The sequence below is a fragment of the Oryzias latipes genome, chromosome 16 (assembly GCF_053564925.1).
Source record: "Oryzias latipes strain Hd-rR chromosome 16, Olatipes_Hd-rR_3.1".
Classification (NCBI taxonomy): Eukaryota; Metazoa; Chordata; class Actinopteri; order Beloniformes; family Adrianichthyidae; genus Oryzias; species Oryzias latipes.
In genome coordinates, this window is record NC_136252.1 from 24,511,482 (window position 1) to 24,527,629 (window position 16,148).

Here is a 16,148-nt window from a genome sequence, read left to right on the forward strand (position 1 = left end):
CATCTCCCTGAAGTTTTGGCGCTTGACAATGAACTGGACTAAACCAATTTTCACTTTGGTGACCTCATCGTTTCTTTTTATTTGGCCATTTCACACAAAAGTTAACAAAAAATAAAGAATTTTATATAGCTGTATCACATTGTAGGTTTTGGAATGTCAAGGTATGACTGATTTTTTAAATATTTTATAAAGTAGATCCCCCACCACAACCTCCCTCCCCTTTCCGTCCACTTAACTTGGGATAGATTAACAGTTACACTGATTCCCTCCACCACTCTCCTTTTTCTTTACACCCCCTCCCTCATTTACAGCCGACAGAACGTGTCGCGCGGAGCTTCACCCGCTCCTGTCGGCTGAGTGTGGCGCTTGCAGTAGCAGGGGGCACCGATTCACTGATTTCAGGCCGTTCCAAACACCATGATAAAAGTGATAATAGATAACCAATAGCAGGGCCCCCTTTGAATTGGCGCCAAGGGCAACTGCCCATACTGCCCGTACCTAAAACCGCTACTTTGGCTGAGCATGATCAAAATTATAAATAAATGTGTCAAACATTTTGTTCAAGGCTTGGCAGTTGCTTAAGTTTATGCTGAATTCTTCTGTAAGAGGCCCATGAATAGAAAGACAAAACCTCTTTGTTTTATTAATTTACATACACTTTGGGTTACAGCGCTAATTTTAAAATTGACTTCAGTTTAATCTGGTGGGTTTCTTTTTTTTATTACACTTGGCATTGATACATTTTTTAACCCTTTGTAACAGAGCTATAAACTCATCAAGACAACATTTGCGTCTCTGGTGATTCAGACTTTCTGTTCCCTTTCATGCAGAACTCAAGCAAAGAACGTGACGGAATGAATGTGTAAAGGAGGACGCGAGTCATGAATCATTTAATGTGCTCCCTCTCAATATCACAGCAGTACATTCCAAGTATCAAATGTTTCTTTTTCTTTGGCTCAAAAATGCATCCTTGGGTTAAACTCACTATTGTTTATTTATGACATAATCTGTCCACAAGGGAGCAGCATCAAGTTTGTTTTTCAAAGTAAGATTCCGCTCATTAAAGATCTACATTGTGTCTGAAGAGTAATCAAGGATGATCAAGTTTAATTACATAAAATCAAAATTTTGGTAGTCTCACTAATCAATTTTTTAAATAATAATAATAAAAATGAAGGATTGGTAGCTACACAAAATAAGACTTGCTGCCAAAGATTTACAACTAATGTCAAAAAGTGCAAAACATTTGAATTCATGAATTTAGTGTTATTTTTCAAAAGACTTAATTGGGTGTTGTTAATATTTATTTATTTATTTATTTATTTATTTTTAATATAATTTATTTAAATGCTTGAGAGCACATTTTACTGGTGTGTTGCCCAATGAACAATTTCTTTTAGCGTGTCTGTTTTGTTGAAACAGACAGTTTTGTTTTTTTTTAATATTCAATTGTAAAGGAGAGTGAAGACAGAAAAAGCTTTGGAAAGCCACAGGATCTTTCAGCTCTTTAGCAGTGGTGGGATCACATGAGTCTGGTTTGATCATGGAGTTTGTTTGAGAGAAAGTAAAACCTCAGGTTAGGTTTAAGATTGTCAGTAAAAAATATTTAGTTCTATTTCAGCTGAATCTGACTCTTGAAAAGATTTTTGTATAAAAACAACCAGGACTTGTGTTTTATCCTGACAGCTATGGTAAATTTTTTTGATGACTAAAGTTGAATTTAGTTCCTCTGACATCCCTTCAAGTGATGTTGTTTACACTTAAAATGTTCCAAGTAAATCATAGATTCTGAATAGGAATATTATTCAAAATAACAGGTTTACATGTATTTCAAAAGACACATGATGTAGATTTTGTATTTCTAAACAGGTTCTGAATATTATACTGTCACCGTAGATACAATGCACTCTTTTTCAAGCCAATAGTGAATGTACTATTATTTTATTAATGTTTCTACCTGATATTTGTATCAATATGTTTATTCAACAAATCTGACAAGGAAATATATAAACGAATTCACAAATTTTGTGAATTTGTGCTTTTTTGTTTACTTTTACTTATGTGTTCTTGTTTTTTGTCATGTTTTGTGTGTTCCCTCTGTCACAGTCACACTGGGTTGAAGTGGTTGATTATTGTCAGCTGTTTTAATTCATGTGAACTATCTTGAGAGGATTGAAGTGTCCGGTTTTTAGGGCAATCTTGTCCAGTTATCAACTAGAGACACCACTTTGGTTTATTAATTTATGTTTGAGTTTGTGTTTATTTATTGGCATTTTGCGTTCCCTGCACAAGTGGCAAAATCCACATTAGACTGAAACATTTTTCTTTTTTCTACAAATTCAGAATGGATTTTTTTTATCAAATTCAACTTTATATATAAAGCACTTTCCTGTCACAGAAAACTTCAAATTGCTTTACAAAATAATAAAATAAAAAATGTTTAAAACAGTCATCATAACAAAACCCCCAAGCACATGCACAGAGTATAAAAATCAACAGGGACAAAGAGGCCACATTAAAACCTGCAAAACATGAAAACTAGGCTTTTTCTAAAAACCTGCACAGTGGATGGAGCCCTCACATCCTTAGAGCCCACAGTGCTGGAATGAGGCCTTACTGTGGGTTTTTGTTCTAGCCTAGGGGACCACCAGCAGACTTGCACCTGAGGGCTCTGGAAGGGTCCTTAACTAAAGTTCTATAAAAAAATGAAGGTCTGATTCCATTAAAACATTTATAAACTAGTAAAAGAATCTTAAAGTCGATCCTAAAGCTAACTAGGAGCTGAGGCAAACATTTCAAAATTAAAGTAATGTGCTAATCATTGTATAATTCAGTTGCATATGTGAAACATCTAATGACAAACACCTTGTGTTGCATTCATTACTTGTTTGAAGCAACAATCAAGTTGGACTATGCCAGGGGTGTCAAACTCATTTTCACTGAGGGCCACTTCAGCATAGTGGCTGTCCTCAAAGGGCCAGATATAACTTATATATGTAAATACTAAATGTAATGAAAAATAAATGTAACTACCTACTCCTTGATGTTAAATAACTCATTATTTATGTATTAAAACTTTTTAAAGTGACAATAACAGTTACATAGAGAACATATGTTTGCTTGTTACTCTAGCATGAATCCTTTTACATTTTGTCCGCTCATTAAAACCCACATAACTCCATTAATGAAGGATCAAGATGTCAAGTGAATAAAGCAAAATAACATAAAACTGAGCTAAAAAGAACATGCATTACACGTGTAACATTTTACACAAAAAGGCTGCACACAGCTTTGCATCCAACTGATGGTTTGATGACAACAATTTGTCTGCATACAAACATAAGACCAGCAAACATTGAATAAATACAACAGCAACTACACATAATTATTATGTAATCAACTACAAAAAAAATTTATTTTAAGAAATTAAAAACTTTTGTGCTCTCGCGGGCCACATTAAATGACATGGCGGGCCACATTTGGCCCCCGGGCCTTGAGTTTGACACATGTGGACTATGCAAACCTGAATCTCTTGCAAACAAAGAGTAGAGAGATTGTGCATTGCATGTTGTATTTCTGCAAGCTGCAGCTGAAAGTTGTTATTTTCTGCAATCATCTTACAAAACCAAAAGAAACAAAACATGAACAATGTTACACAATAACATAAATTTACCAGAAGACTTTCAGGGGAGAAGTCTCAGCCTAACAGGCAAAACCACAAGAATGTTCAGTTCCTTATACACGCAGCCATGACCATTTCTTTTTTGAAAAAGGAATTGTAAACATGGGCCTGGCTTTTTCAGTTCATCAAGCGATTTGTAGTTCATTTTGTGATGCATATATTGACTTCTAAAGTCAAAAGCTTCCGTTATGCGTCTCCATGTGTTTTGCTCTGCTGTCTGTTTTCCTACACATGTTGGGAAAATTCCATCTCAGGTTTCACCACGTTCAAATTGCAAATGTAATTACAGTGGAGGAGCCAAACTAAACAGAGGAATTTTCAGTGGTCCTTCGGGAAAAAGTAGTGCATTAAAGTGTACTACAAGTATACTAACTGTACGTGAAGTTTACCTTTTTATGCTATCTTTATATTCTAAACTTAAAATGTTCCAACTTACCGGTAGTCTAAAGAAGTATTCAGTTAGTATACTTCTCCCACTACATGCATGGTCTATATATACCTGCTATACTTATGCTTGTACCCAAGTAGACTTTATAAAATAAACTTCAAATGTACTACTTTTTGCTGAGGGCTAAAAAAGAACATTCTGTTTTTATTTTTTTTCCGTATACTTCAAAACATCCATTTTTTTTAACCTGCCCAATCCCTTTTGGGTTCATGGGGTTGCTGGAGCCTATCCCAGCCACTGATGGACAAAGGTAGGGTACACCCTGGCCTGGATGGGTCACCAGTGCATCACAGGGCATTGAAATACTTTAAATGTTTTTATTAACATTTTTTCTTCATTGTCTGTCATCTTGACGTCAAATCACTTCCACATTAATATTTGCTGGCAGTTTTATACATGTGGTAGAGATTTGAACCAGTCATATTTTTGCTGTATAGCATTGTTGGGTTCCAAACAATAGAACTGTAATTCCCAGTTTTTTTAGTGTTGTGATCAGTGTTACTGCAGGAAGAGGTGACAATGCAGCTCTCCTCCTCCTGCAACTTTGTTTGTTGCAAATTCTATACAGTGTAAAGTGGAATCTGAGTCTGATGCTTCTGAAATGTTTGTGCTTTCACATGCTCAAATGTGATGATAAATGGCTTCTTGGACCACATGGTATGATTAGGTGTATTATAAAACGCCTTGGTGTAAAATGTAAGCAATAAAATTTGGCTTTTATTACGCATCTGCATTCTGGTTGAAAATCCACAACAGTACATAATGTGAGCTCATGAATATTTGTACAGAAAACAGATGAAAGGACGTTTTCTTGTGCAGGTTTAATCTCTTGTTTTTTCTGCACCCTAAGAGATTTTTTTTAACATAAAAAATATGAAGGAAATTACTTCATATCCTGATGTGATCTTTCGTTAACAGTTACAACACTGAGTTTTGCCCATTCGTTTGCATCCTGTCTTCTTAAAAAGATCAGCAGGGGGTTATCTTTTTCTTTTTTCTTCTGCTTTTTCAAAATCGTTTTATATTCAGAAATCACAAAGTTGAAATGAATTCTTATCGCAATATTTTATACTTTACTACTGAGTTTCTCAAAAAAACACACAAAAAAACGCTGAAGTCATAAAGAAGTCTGGGGAAAAATAAAACAAGAAAGACATAGTGGAGACAAAAATTACTGCTAACGAAGCACTTTCACTTCTCCAGTTGTAACTGTTTTCTACTTGTAAGTCATGTTTTGTTGAAATGTGATACTAGTTCAACTAAGTAAACATTGAAACATCTTCAGGGCACTTTGTGTAGGACTAAAAAAAAAAATCCAGGATTTCCCCCAGAGCGCATCAGTCATAAAATGTCTGTCTGGCAAAAATATACATGTGGCTAAAAGTAAAAAAAATATCTGTTGTAGTTTCCTTGAACACTCATCCATTCCCACACACTCCTTAGTTGTAATAGTCTGATTTGTGCAAAGGTTTCAGTTCCTTAAACAGACTTCTTCTTTCTGACTCCTCACTACACCTGCACAGACTATTGTGACAAAAAACGTTTGGACTAAGTCTGCTGTCTTCACTCATGAACGGTTTTGACGGTCCTGCTGCTGCGCTGGTTTTTGCAAGTATGGGTTCACACACATCCACCACAGATGATTATGATGTAAGTGACAATGGGTTTTTTGACACGTTTGATCCTTTTTAAATTCTATTTGTTTGTGCAGAAAATAGGCATTCCTTTGAATAATCACTTCATTGTCATTTTTTTATGTATCTAACTGAGATTTCACTAATTTACAGTACGGGGACGATTACGTCCCTGGTGATCCAATGAAGATTGGAGCCCCTTGTTCTGAGGAGGACATTTATGGCTTTGCCAAGAAGTACACCCCTACTGTGTACAGCCTTGTGTTCGTGCTTGCAGTTGTGGGCAATGTTCTGGTGCTGTGTGTGATCAGACGGTACAAGAACAGAAATTCTGGGGCCTGCGCCTTCTCTCTCACAGACACCTTCCTCCTTCACCTGGCCATCTCAGATCTGCTGCTGGCCTTTACCCTCCCGCTGTTTGCGGTGCAGTACAACCACCAGTGGGTTTTCGGCCTGGCTCTTTGCAAGATCTCCAGTGCCCTGTTCTCTCTGAATCGCTACAGTGGCATCCTCTTCCTGGCCTGCATCAGCTTTGACCGTTACCTGGCCATCGTCCATGCGGTCAGCTCCGGATGGAAGCGCCACACTTGCCACGCTCAGCTTGCATGTGCAGTCATTTGGGTGATTTGCCTCGGTTTAAGCGGAGTGGACATTGCTTTTAAACAAGTTGACGAGCAAATCTCTCCGAACAAAGAAACTGTGGTCCTATGTCGGCTGTGGTTCGCTCAGAATGACGTTGAATGGCGCGTGGGGTTGCATTTAGTCAGTGTGGTTCTGGGTTTTGGTCTACCCCTATTAGTTATGCTTTACTGCTACATCCAGATCTTCAGGTCTTTGTGTAACGCCACTCGACGACAAAGGCGCAAGTCCCTCAGCCTGATCTTCACATTAGTGTCAGTGTTTGTCATCTGCTGGGCTCCTTATAACTGCTTCCAGCTGGTAGACAGTTTGGAAAAGCTGAAAGTGGTGGCTGGAGGTTGCCATTTTAACAAAGTGATGGACATCGGGATTCTGATCACAGAGAGCATTGGGGTGTCACACTGCGCCCTGAACCCTCTGCTGTACGGATTTGTCGGGGAAAAGTTCAGGAAGGAGCTGCTCCGAATGTGTAAAGACCTGCTGGGGAAGAGAAGCTGGATGGAGGCAAACGAATGGAAAGGAAAGAGGCTCCGAAAAACTACCGGATCCTTCAGCTCTGCAGAAAGTGAAAACACTTCATACTCTGTCATGGTGTGAAGAAAGATTGGAGATCCAGTATCATGAAAAAAGGACTGAATTGAGAAAAATTGCAATTGTTTGAAAATGTTATCAATAGGAAAGTGTTTTCTTAGTAATGCTTTGCTGCAGTAATTAAAAAGCAAACAAACCTGGTTATATGTGTGTGGCGGTAATTGGGGGGGGGGGGGGTAGTGGGGGCTTTGCAAGTAAAACAACTAGTGCAAAACCCTACTTGCTGATGTTGAAAAAAATTGTTGCATTGCATTGTGCGGATCTTTTGGTATTTTGCGAAATAGCTGTAGTTCTTGGTGTTCATTAAAAAGCTTGTTTAGCAGTTTAAATCAATGCTTACTTTGGTATCTTTTGCCCAAACTTGGTGTAATTTTCTCAATATTTCATTTCAACCTATGTTGCAGCAAAATAGGTTGAAATAAGTGTAAATATGTACTGACAGTAACTCTGTTTTGATCGCTGTTCTTGTTTGTCTTTTTCTCATGATTTCTTCGTTTTTTTCTTTTATTTTGTGAAGTAAAAAAATACCTGACTTAAGTTTGATTTTGTATATAAAAACACATTAGTTTTTTGTTGTACAAAGGACAAATGTTTTTGAATAAACACAAAGCGCTACATTTGTTTTACCCAACCACGTAAGCTTTTCTTGTATTTCTTCAACATGATATGCAGCTGTCAGATACAAAAATGATACAGTAAATCTTTAAAAGATTATCAAAACTATTGAATTAGATGCAAGAATATTTTCGTAAATTAAATACCATCTGAAAATCTGATTTAGACTTAACTATTTTCTCAAACAACAACCAGGGTTAAAGATAATAAAAAAAGTAACATGCTACAAATTAGTGACAATTGTTGAATTTAAAAAAGGGTTCATATCAATAACATTGTGAGGTAAATTTACAAAATTTTTCATGTTTGAGCACTGATTTATATCTAGTTGTATTTTTTGGATAGCCCAAACCCACCATTTGTGAACATACAAAACTATTTAGAAAAGGAAATATATACAATACAGAAATCAGGTACACCCTTTAATATAAGATTTTCTTTGTATACCTAATGTGATGCTACAGTGACTAGATGTCAATCAGTTGTTGTTCTTGACAGCAATACATTTGAGCTCATAGTTGGCACTATAGAAGAGACCTTCAAAACAAACATGAAAAAATCTGATGCTTTGTAAAATATGAAATTTCTTGAAAAATAAAATATAGCAATACAGCAAAAATATAGCGACCCTTTCCCATGTTTTCTATAGTGGTAAATTATGAAATGTACATTTTCCCTCCATGGTATAAAAGTGGAGCAGTTTTCAGGAATACCAAAGAAATCAATTAGGTGCAATGCTGCCATCTCTTGGTACCATGGGATTTAGTTAGTATTTAAAGACTCTTCAAATTTGAATTTTATAATCTAGTCATACTGACTGAAACCCCACAGTGGGCGAACGGAACAACTAAACAATGAAATTACATTTGAGGAGTTGCTGAAAAAGCACTACTCTGCTCAGGGTCTCATTTCATGCTTTTAAAACGTTTTTGAATTTTGGTTTCAAACTCAGTAGTAGTTATTAGTATTATATATTTTGTTTAAAAAAACTGGTGTTATAACTACAAAGGTGCTTTATGTTGTGGACCTAAAGCGAGAAGCAAACAAATACAAAAATGTACCACAAAATACCGGGAAAACAATTAAACCTCAAAGTTAGACAAAAATATATCGAAAAACAAAAAAGTTGTTAGAAAAAATCATTATAAAATATCTCACAAAAAATTAAGAAAAAGGAAAAATCATCAAATTCTCGACAAATCTTTAAATATCAAATAATGTAAAACTGATGCAGAAAAGGACATTGGAAACCATCAAAAATGCATCATTTTATATTTTCCAGCTGATTCTAAACATAGTCTACTGCACATCCAGCAGGTCGGAGAGTTCTCCCAATCTGAACAACTGTAATGTTCTGAGACGCCTGCGCAAACCTAGAGCAATAACACCAATGCTGCTCAAAGTATTGATCCTAATACTATATCCCAATGACTAAGACACCCCCTCCCCAAAGAAAAAAAACGAAAAAAAATTGGAAGCGTAGCAAATTATGCCATGGAGATCGCACTCTGTTCAAATTTAAGTTCTAAGACAAATTAAACACAAGACAGAAAAATATATAGCGCAAAAAAAACACAAAAAATGGTACACGTAAAAACACTGAATATTTGGAACATAAAACACATGTTTTCTTCTTTTTTTCTAATCTGTCAAATGCAAACCACGAAAAACACCAACATTTCGAATAAAATAGACGTATGTTGTTCGATTTTGACCATTGAAAAGCAATAGCTCCCTCTTGTGGTAGTAAACTGTTCATTTTCTCCTTTGTGCCTTGCACAGGCTCAACTTCCGTTTAAACAGAAAAGGTAGCCTTCAAAGTAAAGCAACACCCTTCAAAAATAAGAGCCTAAACTACCAAGTTTGCTCTTTGTCGGTAAAGCCGCGCATTGGTATTTGGACACGAGAGCACCGTGTTATTTTCACAGCTCTTCTGTTGATAAATTAAACAGTTTAATAGCATCTGCAACTTTTAAATGGCTTTATTTTGAAAATCCTCACCACCGCCTGATTGACAGTAGCCTTGTGTTTTGAATAAACCCTCGACAGACTAACATCTTTGTAGAGGAGACGCGCATAAAGTGTGGTTTCGTTCTTTACGGTCGAAGTTTGCTTTAAAAGTTAGACGTAGATTTTATCAAAACTCTTCTTTACTTTCAGTTTAGTCTCATCAGCTCGCCGTGTTTTGGTTACAGTTTTTGTGAAAAAAATGTGTTATTTTATTCTGAAAATGGCACAGGTGTGGGGATGTATCATGTGGTGAAATGTAAGCGAACATTTTAAACGTTGTTTTTTTGTAGTTTGCTGGCGCGCCCCTTCACAGCCACAAGTGTGTATATCTACCAGCGAATATTGCGTTACGCTTTCGTTAAGGGCTTTCGGATGAGTTACTTGTTGAATCCACAGCCCACCTTCAAGTCTTCAAACTCAACCCCGGAAGCTGCTCCTGTTAAAGCGGTAAGTTTGTTTATTTATTTATTTGGGCAACACCTTTCCTTTGCACCTAGTCTGACTTTCTGTTTCGCAGAGACAGGCTAGCGCGCGCGCGCGCTGTTGAGCTGAAGCTCTGTCTGCAACAATAACTGAAAGTCTGCCCTTCTCGCAACGGAATCGTGCTTTCCGCTTCGTTTTGATGTAAAATCCAAAACGTTTCTGCACGCAGACAGTGACCGGGAATTGCGCTTTTCATTTCGCCTCGTCATAAGAGTGACGCTGCTTTCACGTGAGTCTGAGCATGCTGGGACTTCCCAGGGGAAGGCTTTCGTTTAAAAGTGATTGCTTCATATTTCGTTTAAGAGAAAGGAGCTCTTATTAAAATCTGCAGTCTCCGAGCCTCACTTTGGATGTCTTTGTCTCCCCTGCAGCTCAACATGAACGTGCTCCTAGATGGAATATTCAACAGCACCGACAGTTTTGACTATGGAGACTACACTGACTACATTTCTGAGGACAACGATGCTGCTGCAGCCGCTTCTGTGCCAGTGCTGATCCTAGTTGTTCTCTCCGTGGTGCTGATCCTGGGTCTGTTTGGGAACACGGTACTCTTGGCAGCTCTGGCACTGAGGAGAAGGTTCTGGCGCGTATCAGACATCTTTATCCTCCACCTGGCTGGAGCAGACCTCCTGCTTCTTCTGACTTTGCCCATCCGAGTTGCACAGGTCGCTGGGTCTTCCGGGTCCTTTGGAGCCTTCTGCAAGATCTGTGGGGCAGTTTTCCATGTGAGTGCTGTGTCAAGCTGAAACTAAAAGTGAAATGTTTCACATCTCTAAAGGACATGTGACCTACTTAGGGCTGCACGATATGAGGAAAACATGCGATATGCGATATCAGTGATCAATATTGCGATGACGATATAACTTGCGATAAATGAACAAATAGCAAAAACAAAACAAACATTTCCATTTCACTGCAAAAGTTTAATTTAGATAATAGTCAAAATACCTTAAATTAGTCTCCAAATGACTCTCGTCTAATCAGGAGGGCAACATCTAACATAAAAGCTCCATCCGATTGGTCAACAACGTGAAGGGCTCCATCTGATTGGTCAATTGCATAAAGGGATTTTTTAAATATATTAAATAGTTCAAGTTGCCATAAGATTGTTTTTAACATTTAAGGTTTACAATTTATTGCGATTTTCACCAACTTTTTGCGATGTGGATATTGCACAGCTTGAAATCGCGATAACGATAAATTTGCGATTAATTGTGGAGGCCTAGACCTACTGTTTTTTGAGTGTGGGTTTTTGCATTATGGTTTAACTAAGCCTTTTTCATAGGTGTCAAACTCCAGGTTTCAGGACCCACTCCATTAAAAACCGCGTTTTGAGTGGTTTTAGCATTTTGAGTGGGATTTTTCTTATGATGGAGGGCATCTATAAAAGAAATTCATCTTAAAAGGGAATTTCTGATTATTATTTTTTTGCATAAATCCTTATGAATCAGGAGCAGACACAAAAATGTCGTTGAAAAAAGCTTGTAGGTGCGACTTAGAAGCTACCACAGCAATCCACAAGCTCTCTGCTCTGCTCCATTCTGATGCATCAACTTGTAGACGACTATATTCTACGTTTACCACGTCTGAGCTGGCATCTGGCCGACAACTGTACGTCTGGATAACTCCAGTATTGCTGGCCGTTGATGTTGCACTGGTTATGTTAGGTTGGTGGTTTGAGAGGCTGTAAAGTCGCAGCAGAGAGTGCAGGACTCCCCCCGTTTTTGCGGGCGTTAGCGACCAGAAACACCCGCGAATCCACGAGTACGGAGAACCACCCTCGCAGTCGAAGAATGACGGCCACCAATCCATCAAAAACGCTTCTGAAACATTTCTGATGCTTTGTAAAACATGTATTAAAGAACATTGGAATACTGCTCAAAATAAAGATTTTTTTTTTTTCTCAGAGCAATAGCCTGTACCATAACGTACTTCATAAAACACATTAGGAATGACACTCTGTGCCTTAAAACCAGGAGCCGTGCTTCATCCTTCATCAGTTAAGTGTGACAGGGCATCTTCTTCCACATTAAACACCTGCTCCTGCCAGATGATGAGATTATCTTCCTCAGGAACCGATGGAAACAGCTGTGAAATATTCCTTAGCAGCCGGCAAGGAAGCCGACGGGCCGGCGTGCTCTTCATCTCTCCCCCCTCGCCCCCCGCAGCCCCTCCTTCAAACGCAGAAGTCTCATACAAGCGTCTTGAACTGTCGGATTTTTGTGATGAACCAGAGGAGTCACGCGACAGAAAAAAAAATCGATATGTGTTAAACAGCGAATATAATGAAACTTGAATAAGTAGGGGACACTACATAAACAAAAGGAATGAATAATGATGGGAAGTGAAGGCAGGCATCCGCGTTCAGAACTCTCACATATACAATAATAGCTGTTTTTAAGCTCTGTGTACGAAATGCACAGGCATTGCAACTTAAACCAGGTTGACCTTTGACCTATCAGGGACTCGAATTTGGTAGTGACGTATGGATGGTGTCCCATTTAGATCGTGGAAGTGCCAACCATTTGAAAATTCCTCATAGAGGAAGAATGAATAATTGCGGTTTGTGCCCGGATGAAATTCTATGACACCAAGTCTTAAATACATCGGAATAGAGCTGTGAAAAAAAAGCCTGGAGTGAGATTTGCTCCACTTTGACCTTTTACACTGAGCCTCTTCCACCTGTAGGTAGTTGACAAACAGTAGAAAAAGAATAAGAAGCTCTTCCCTGCTTGTTCTTGAATGTGCATCAAATGCCCGGTGTGTGTAGCTTTACATGTTTTCCAACTAACCCAATGCTTCATATTGGCTAAACATACCTGATCCAGGTAATCAGTTGGAGGGCGGTCTAGGTTTCTTCAAATAACAGCAGGATGTCAGGGTTGACACCCCTCAATTGAACGTAGGAGAAGACGTGTTAGAGATGACTGTGAGGTTTATTCCTTATCTGTTTTTTGTTTTGTTTTTACAGATCAACTTTTACTGTGGCGTCTTTGGCCTGCTCTGCATCAGCCTGGATCATTACTTGTGCACCAACCATGCGGCCAAATGGCGCTCTTTGCGGAGGCCCAGGTTCGCCGCTTTCTGCTGTCTGTTTGTGTGGATCAGCTCGGTGCTCCTCTCCGTCCCTGACTGTATGTTTCTGGCTTCTAGCAAGAATGAAGACCAGAAACTCCGGTGTGATTACAGCTACAGTCAGACCGCAACTGGTTCTATGCTGGCGTCTCGATTGTTCCACCACACAGTGGGCTTTTCACTGCCTGTCGTTTTCCTGATGTTGCTATGCTCGTATTTCCTGTCATCTCTCCTTAGCAAAGACAAAGACCTCCAGAGGAGGAGGAGGAGGGCTGTCATAGTCATCCTGTCTCTGGTGCTGGCATTCCTTCTTTTTTGGCTGCCGTACAACATCACTCTCATTCGGGACACATATTTGAGAAAGATCTCTCATAGACATCCTAAAAAACTATATCCACAAGATTCAATGGCATCAGCTCTCCTGATCACCTCGATGTTTGGTTACATTCACGCCTGCCTCAGGCCTCCGATTTATCTGTTGTGCAAAAAGTTCAGGGATCAAGTAAAGAATCTAAGCTTTTCTAATGCTGAAATGAGCGGGTCACTGTGGGAGCTGAGTGTGGAAGAGCCATGTGTCCAGAGAGCATCAGTAGAGGAGATGAAGCCAATGGCAGCCCAGCAGAGTCCGGTTCAGGCGCATTAAGGGAGTTCCGTGTCGACTCATCTTAGCTTTCATTGTCTTGTGATGGTTTGAAGCAGATAAGTTACCAGAAAAACAAGACAGCCGGGCCTTCTGCCCAAGTTCAAGTGTCAAGTCTGGTTTCATGTAGCTATTTGACTTTTAGCATCATAGTTATGCATTTTAATGGTATCCATTCATCAAAAACAGCAAAAAGAAGTCACGCTTCACATGTTTTTGCAACTGAGCACAGACTTGTATAGATGCCGGTTTTGATTTGTTCTCAACAGACTTCATTATAACATGTTTTATTCTTCCTTTTATGAACAGTCCATGACTTTGTTTAAAACATTGAGGACAGCGTAAATTGCACATTTTAGACGGCTTTTTGACGTTACTGAGGTCATTTCCCCGCAGAGGATCGGCTTTGTTTTACTTGACAGCTTGCTTTGGTTTATGTTTTGCGTCACAGGTGAATGACACACAGGTATGTAATGATAGGTCAGGCAGACGGCAGAGAATGTGGTCAAGGAAAAAGTAGACAAACAAGTCTGATGTTTTCATGCAGCTGTCTTTGATTTAGTATTATTTGAAAGCCACCAACTAAAACATATGACTGCTCTCAGACAAGTAATCTTTGAAAAGTCACTGTAGTTCGTATCTCTTTCAACAGAACTTTACAGAAAACCACTGTTGAGTGTTATGCAGATATACAAATGAGCGATGACTAATGTTTCTCCAGAAACTCCAGCTAAACAGGAAGAAAGAAAGGTAGCGCTCGGCTCTCACCACTTCACTTAAAACATGTTTCAGTGTTCAATAACTAAAGTGTGAGTCTGACTACAGTCACAGATACTCCTTCCTGTTGTTGAGGGAGCTTTTCTGTTTGGTGGAAAAATGAATCGTCAAGCTAACAAAATGTGTCAGGATATTGTGTCATTGTTGTACGCGGCAGCATTACTGCTACTTGACAGCGGACAGCAAAGCTGTCACCAAGGTTGTAATTTTGTTCAACTGCATTTTGAAATGCTAAAGGGATTGAACAGACTATTAGCGTGAACCTGACAGCTAGTTCCTCCTTTTAACCAGGAACAAAGTACTTAATACCTTAATCATGTGTGTCATTCATCAGATGTTCCAAAATAGTTAGAAAATCACGTTGAATAAAATGAAGAAAGAACTCTGATATCGTTTAAAGTGTTGTAAATTGTGATTTTTTTTTTTTGCACAGCAATAGTTTTATTTCCTGTCACCATGATGCACAGCTTGAATCTATATGACTGATATGTGTTTGACTGTCATGTTTCCTCACCTCTTTGTGCGACTTATGCAGCTCAGAGAGCTGTTTGAGCGTAAACAGGAAATGTTGTTTGGATGTAAAACAAACAAAAAATGAAGTTTAAAAAGAAATAAAAACAGACACAAAACTTCTAAACTCTCAGAGGATTTGTCTTGTTCTTCATGTGTCAATCAAATGACAGAAAATAGCAGTTGAGGCTTTAGGGTTGAAGAGGTTGAGCTACATTCTGTGATCTGTGTTTTAGTCATAACCACAGTGGCTGCTGCTGGGACAAAGACTCCCTTAACCAACTGTTTGCCATCAGTAAAAGCTTTAGATCTACGCTGGACTGTTCTTACAGTCTGACTTGAGTTGGTTCTGAGTGACGTGACTACTCTGTGCTCTTTTGACCCTCGTAAAATTTCCGATCTGGTTAAGGGAGGACATCCGATCTTTGCGTCAACTTCCTCAAAAAAAAAAGATTAAGACAGCTTTCTTTTTCCACAGAAAGTGTCACATGTGGCCCTTATTTCACAAAGAATAAGAAACTCCATTTCTTAATCACTCTGAGAATTCTATTTTTTACAGAAATGCCACATAAAAGTGAAAATGTTTTTAAGGACTAAAAAACATTAAACACATCATTTTTTTACATGAATTGTGCTAGAAAAATATAAACAAGAAATGCTGGAGGGGTGGGGCTAAATTTATAGACTGTCACATAATCAATTTTGGACTTTTGGACTGACATGGTGACCTAATCACCAATTTTTGACACATAGGAAAATGTAAGTACATGTTCAGGGATTAAAATGCATAAAGAATGTAATTATCTTCCATCAATCCATTTTTCCTAGCTTCCTGAATCCCTTTTGAGGGGGTCATAGGGACGTTGGCGCTTATCGCAGCTACATTTGGGCAAAAATGAGGTACACCCTGAACAGGACTGTGGAAAGAAACCAGAGAAAACCCTCACATGCACAGGGAGAAACCGCAAACTCCACACAGAATGATCAACCTGGGCCTTATGCTGTGAGGAGAGAGTGCCAACCACATGCAGCACATTGATTACT

The 16,148-nt window shown here is 38.6% G+C and overlaps 2 protein-coding genes across 3 annotated transcripts; both read left to right on the forward strand.

Annotated features, from left to right (window-relative positions):
- The first annotated feature begins 5,619 nt into the window (after window positions 1–5,619).
- Window positions 5,620–7,625, forward strand: cxcr3.2 (chemokine (C-X-C motif) receptor 3, tandem duplicate 2). Its single transcript, XM_004078228.5, has 2 exons — window positions 5,620–5,780; window positions 5,918–7,625. The coding sequence occupies exons 1-2, from the start codon at window positions 5,700–5,702 to the stop codon at window positions 6,998–7,000; spliced, it is 1,164 nt and encodes a 387-aa protein (XP_004078276.1). The 5' UTR covers window positions 5,620–5,699; the 3' UTR covers window positions 7,001–7,625.
- A 1,849-nt stretch (window positions 7,626–9,474) lies between these two features.
- LOC101155542 (C-X-C chemokine receptor type 1) lies at window positions 9,475–15,231 on the forward strand. Of its 2 annotated transcripts, XM_011485506.4 has the most exons (4): window positions 9,514–10,066; window positions 10,137–10,331; window positions 10,474–10,827; window positions 13,074–15,231. In XM_011485506.4, the coding sequence occupies exons 3-4, from the start codon at window positions 10,480–10,482 to the stop codon at window positions 13,818–13,820; spliced, it is 1,095 nt and encodes a 364-aa protein (XP_011483808.1). In that variant the 5' UTR covers window positions 9,514–10,066; window positions 10,137–10,331; window positions 10,474–10,479; the 3' UTR covers window positions 13,821–15,231. The 2 variants fall into 2 exon arrangements, with proteins under 2 accessions (XP_004078277.1, XP_011483808.1); XM_004078229.5 differs by lacking the exon at window positions 10,137–10,331 and having other exon boundaries at window positions 9,475–10,066.
- Window positions 15,232–16,148: the final 917 nt, after the last annotated feature.

Coding starts and splice junctions, on each gene's coding strand:
- LOC101155542 (XM_004078229.5), top strand. CDS start 9,992: ATGAGTTACTTGTTGAATCCACAGCCCACCTTCAAGTCTTCAAACTCA. Junction 10,067..10,473: donor AAGCTGCTCCTGTTAAAGCG/GTAAGTTTGTTT, acceptor TCTCCCCTGCAG/CTCAACATGAACGTGCTCCT. Junction 10,828..13,073: donor TCTGTGGGGCAGTTTTCCAT/GTGAGTGCTGTG, acceptor TTGTTTTTACAG/ATCAACTTTTACTGTGGCGT.
- cxcr3.2 (XM_004078228.5), top strand. CDS start 5,700: ATGAACGGTTTTGACGGTCCTGCTGCTGCGCTGGTTTTTGCAAGTATG. Junction 5,781..5,917: donor CCACCACAGATGATTATGAT/GTAAGTGACAAT, acceptor ACTAATTTACAG/TACGGGGACGATTACGTCCC.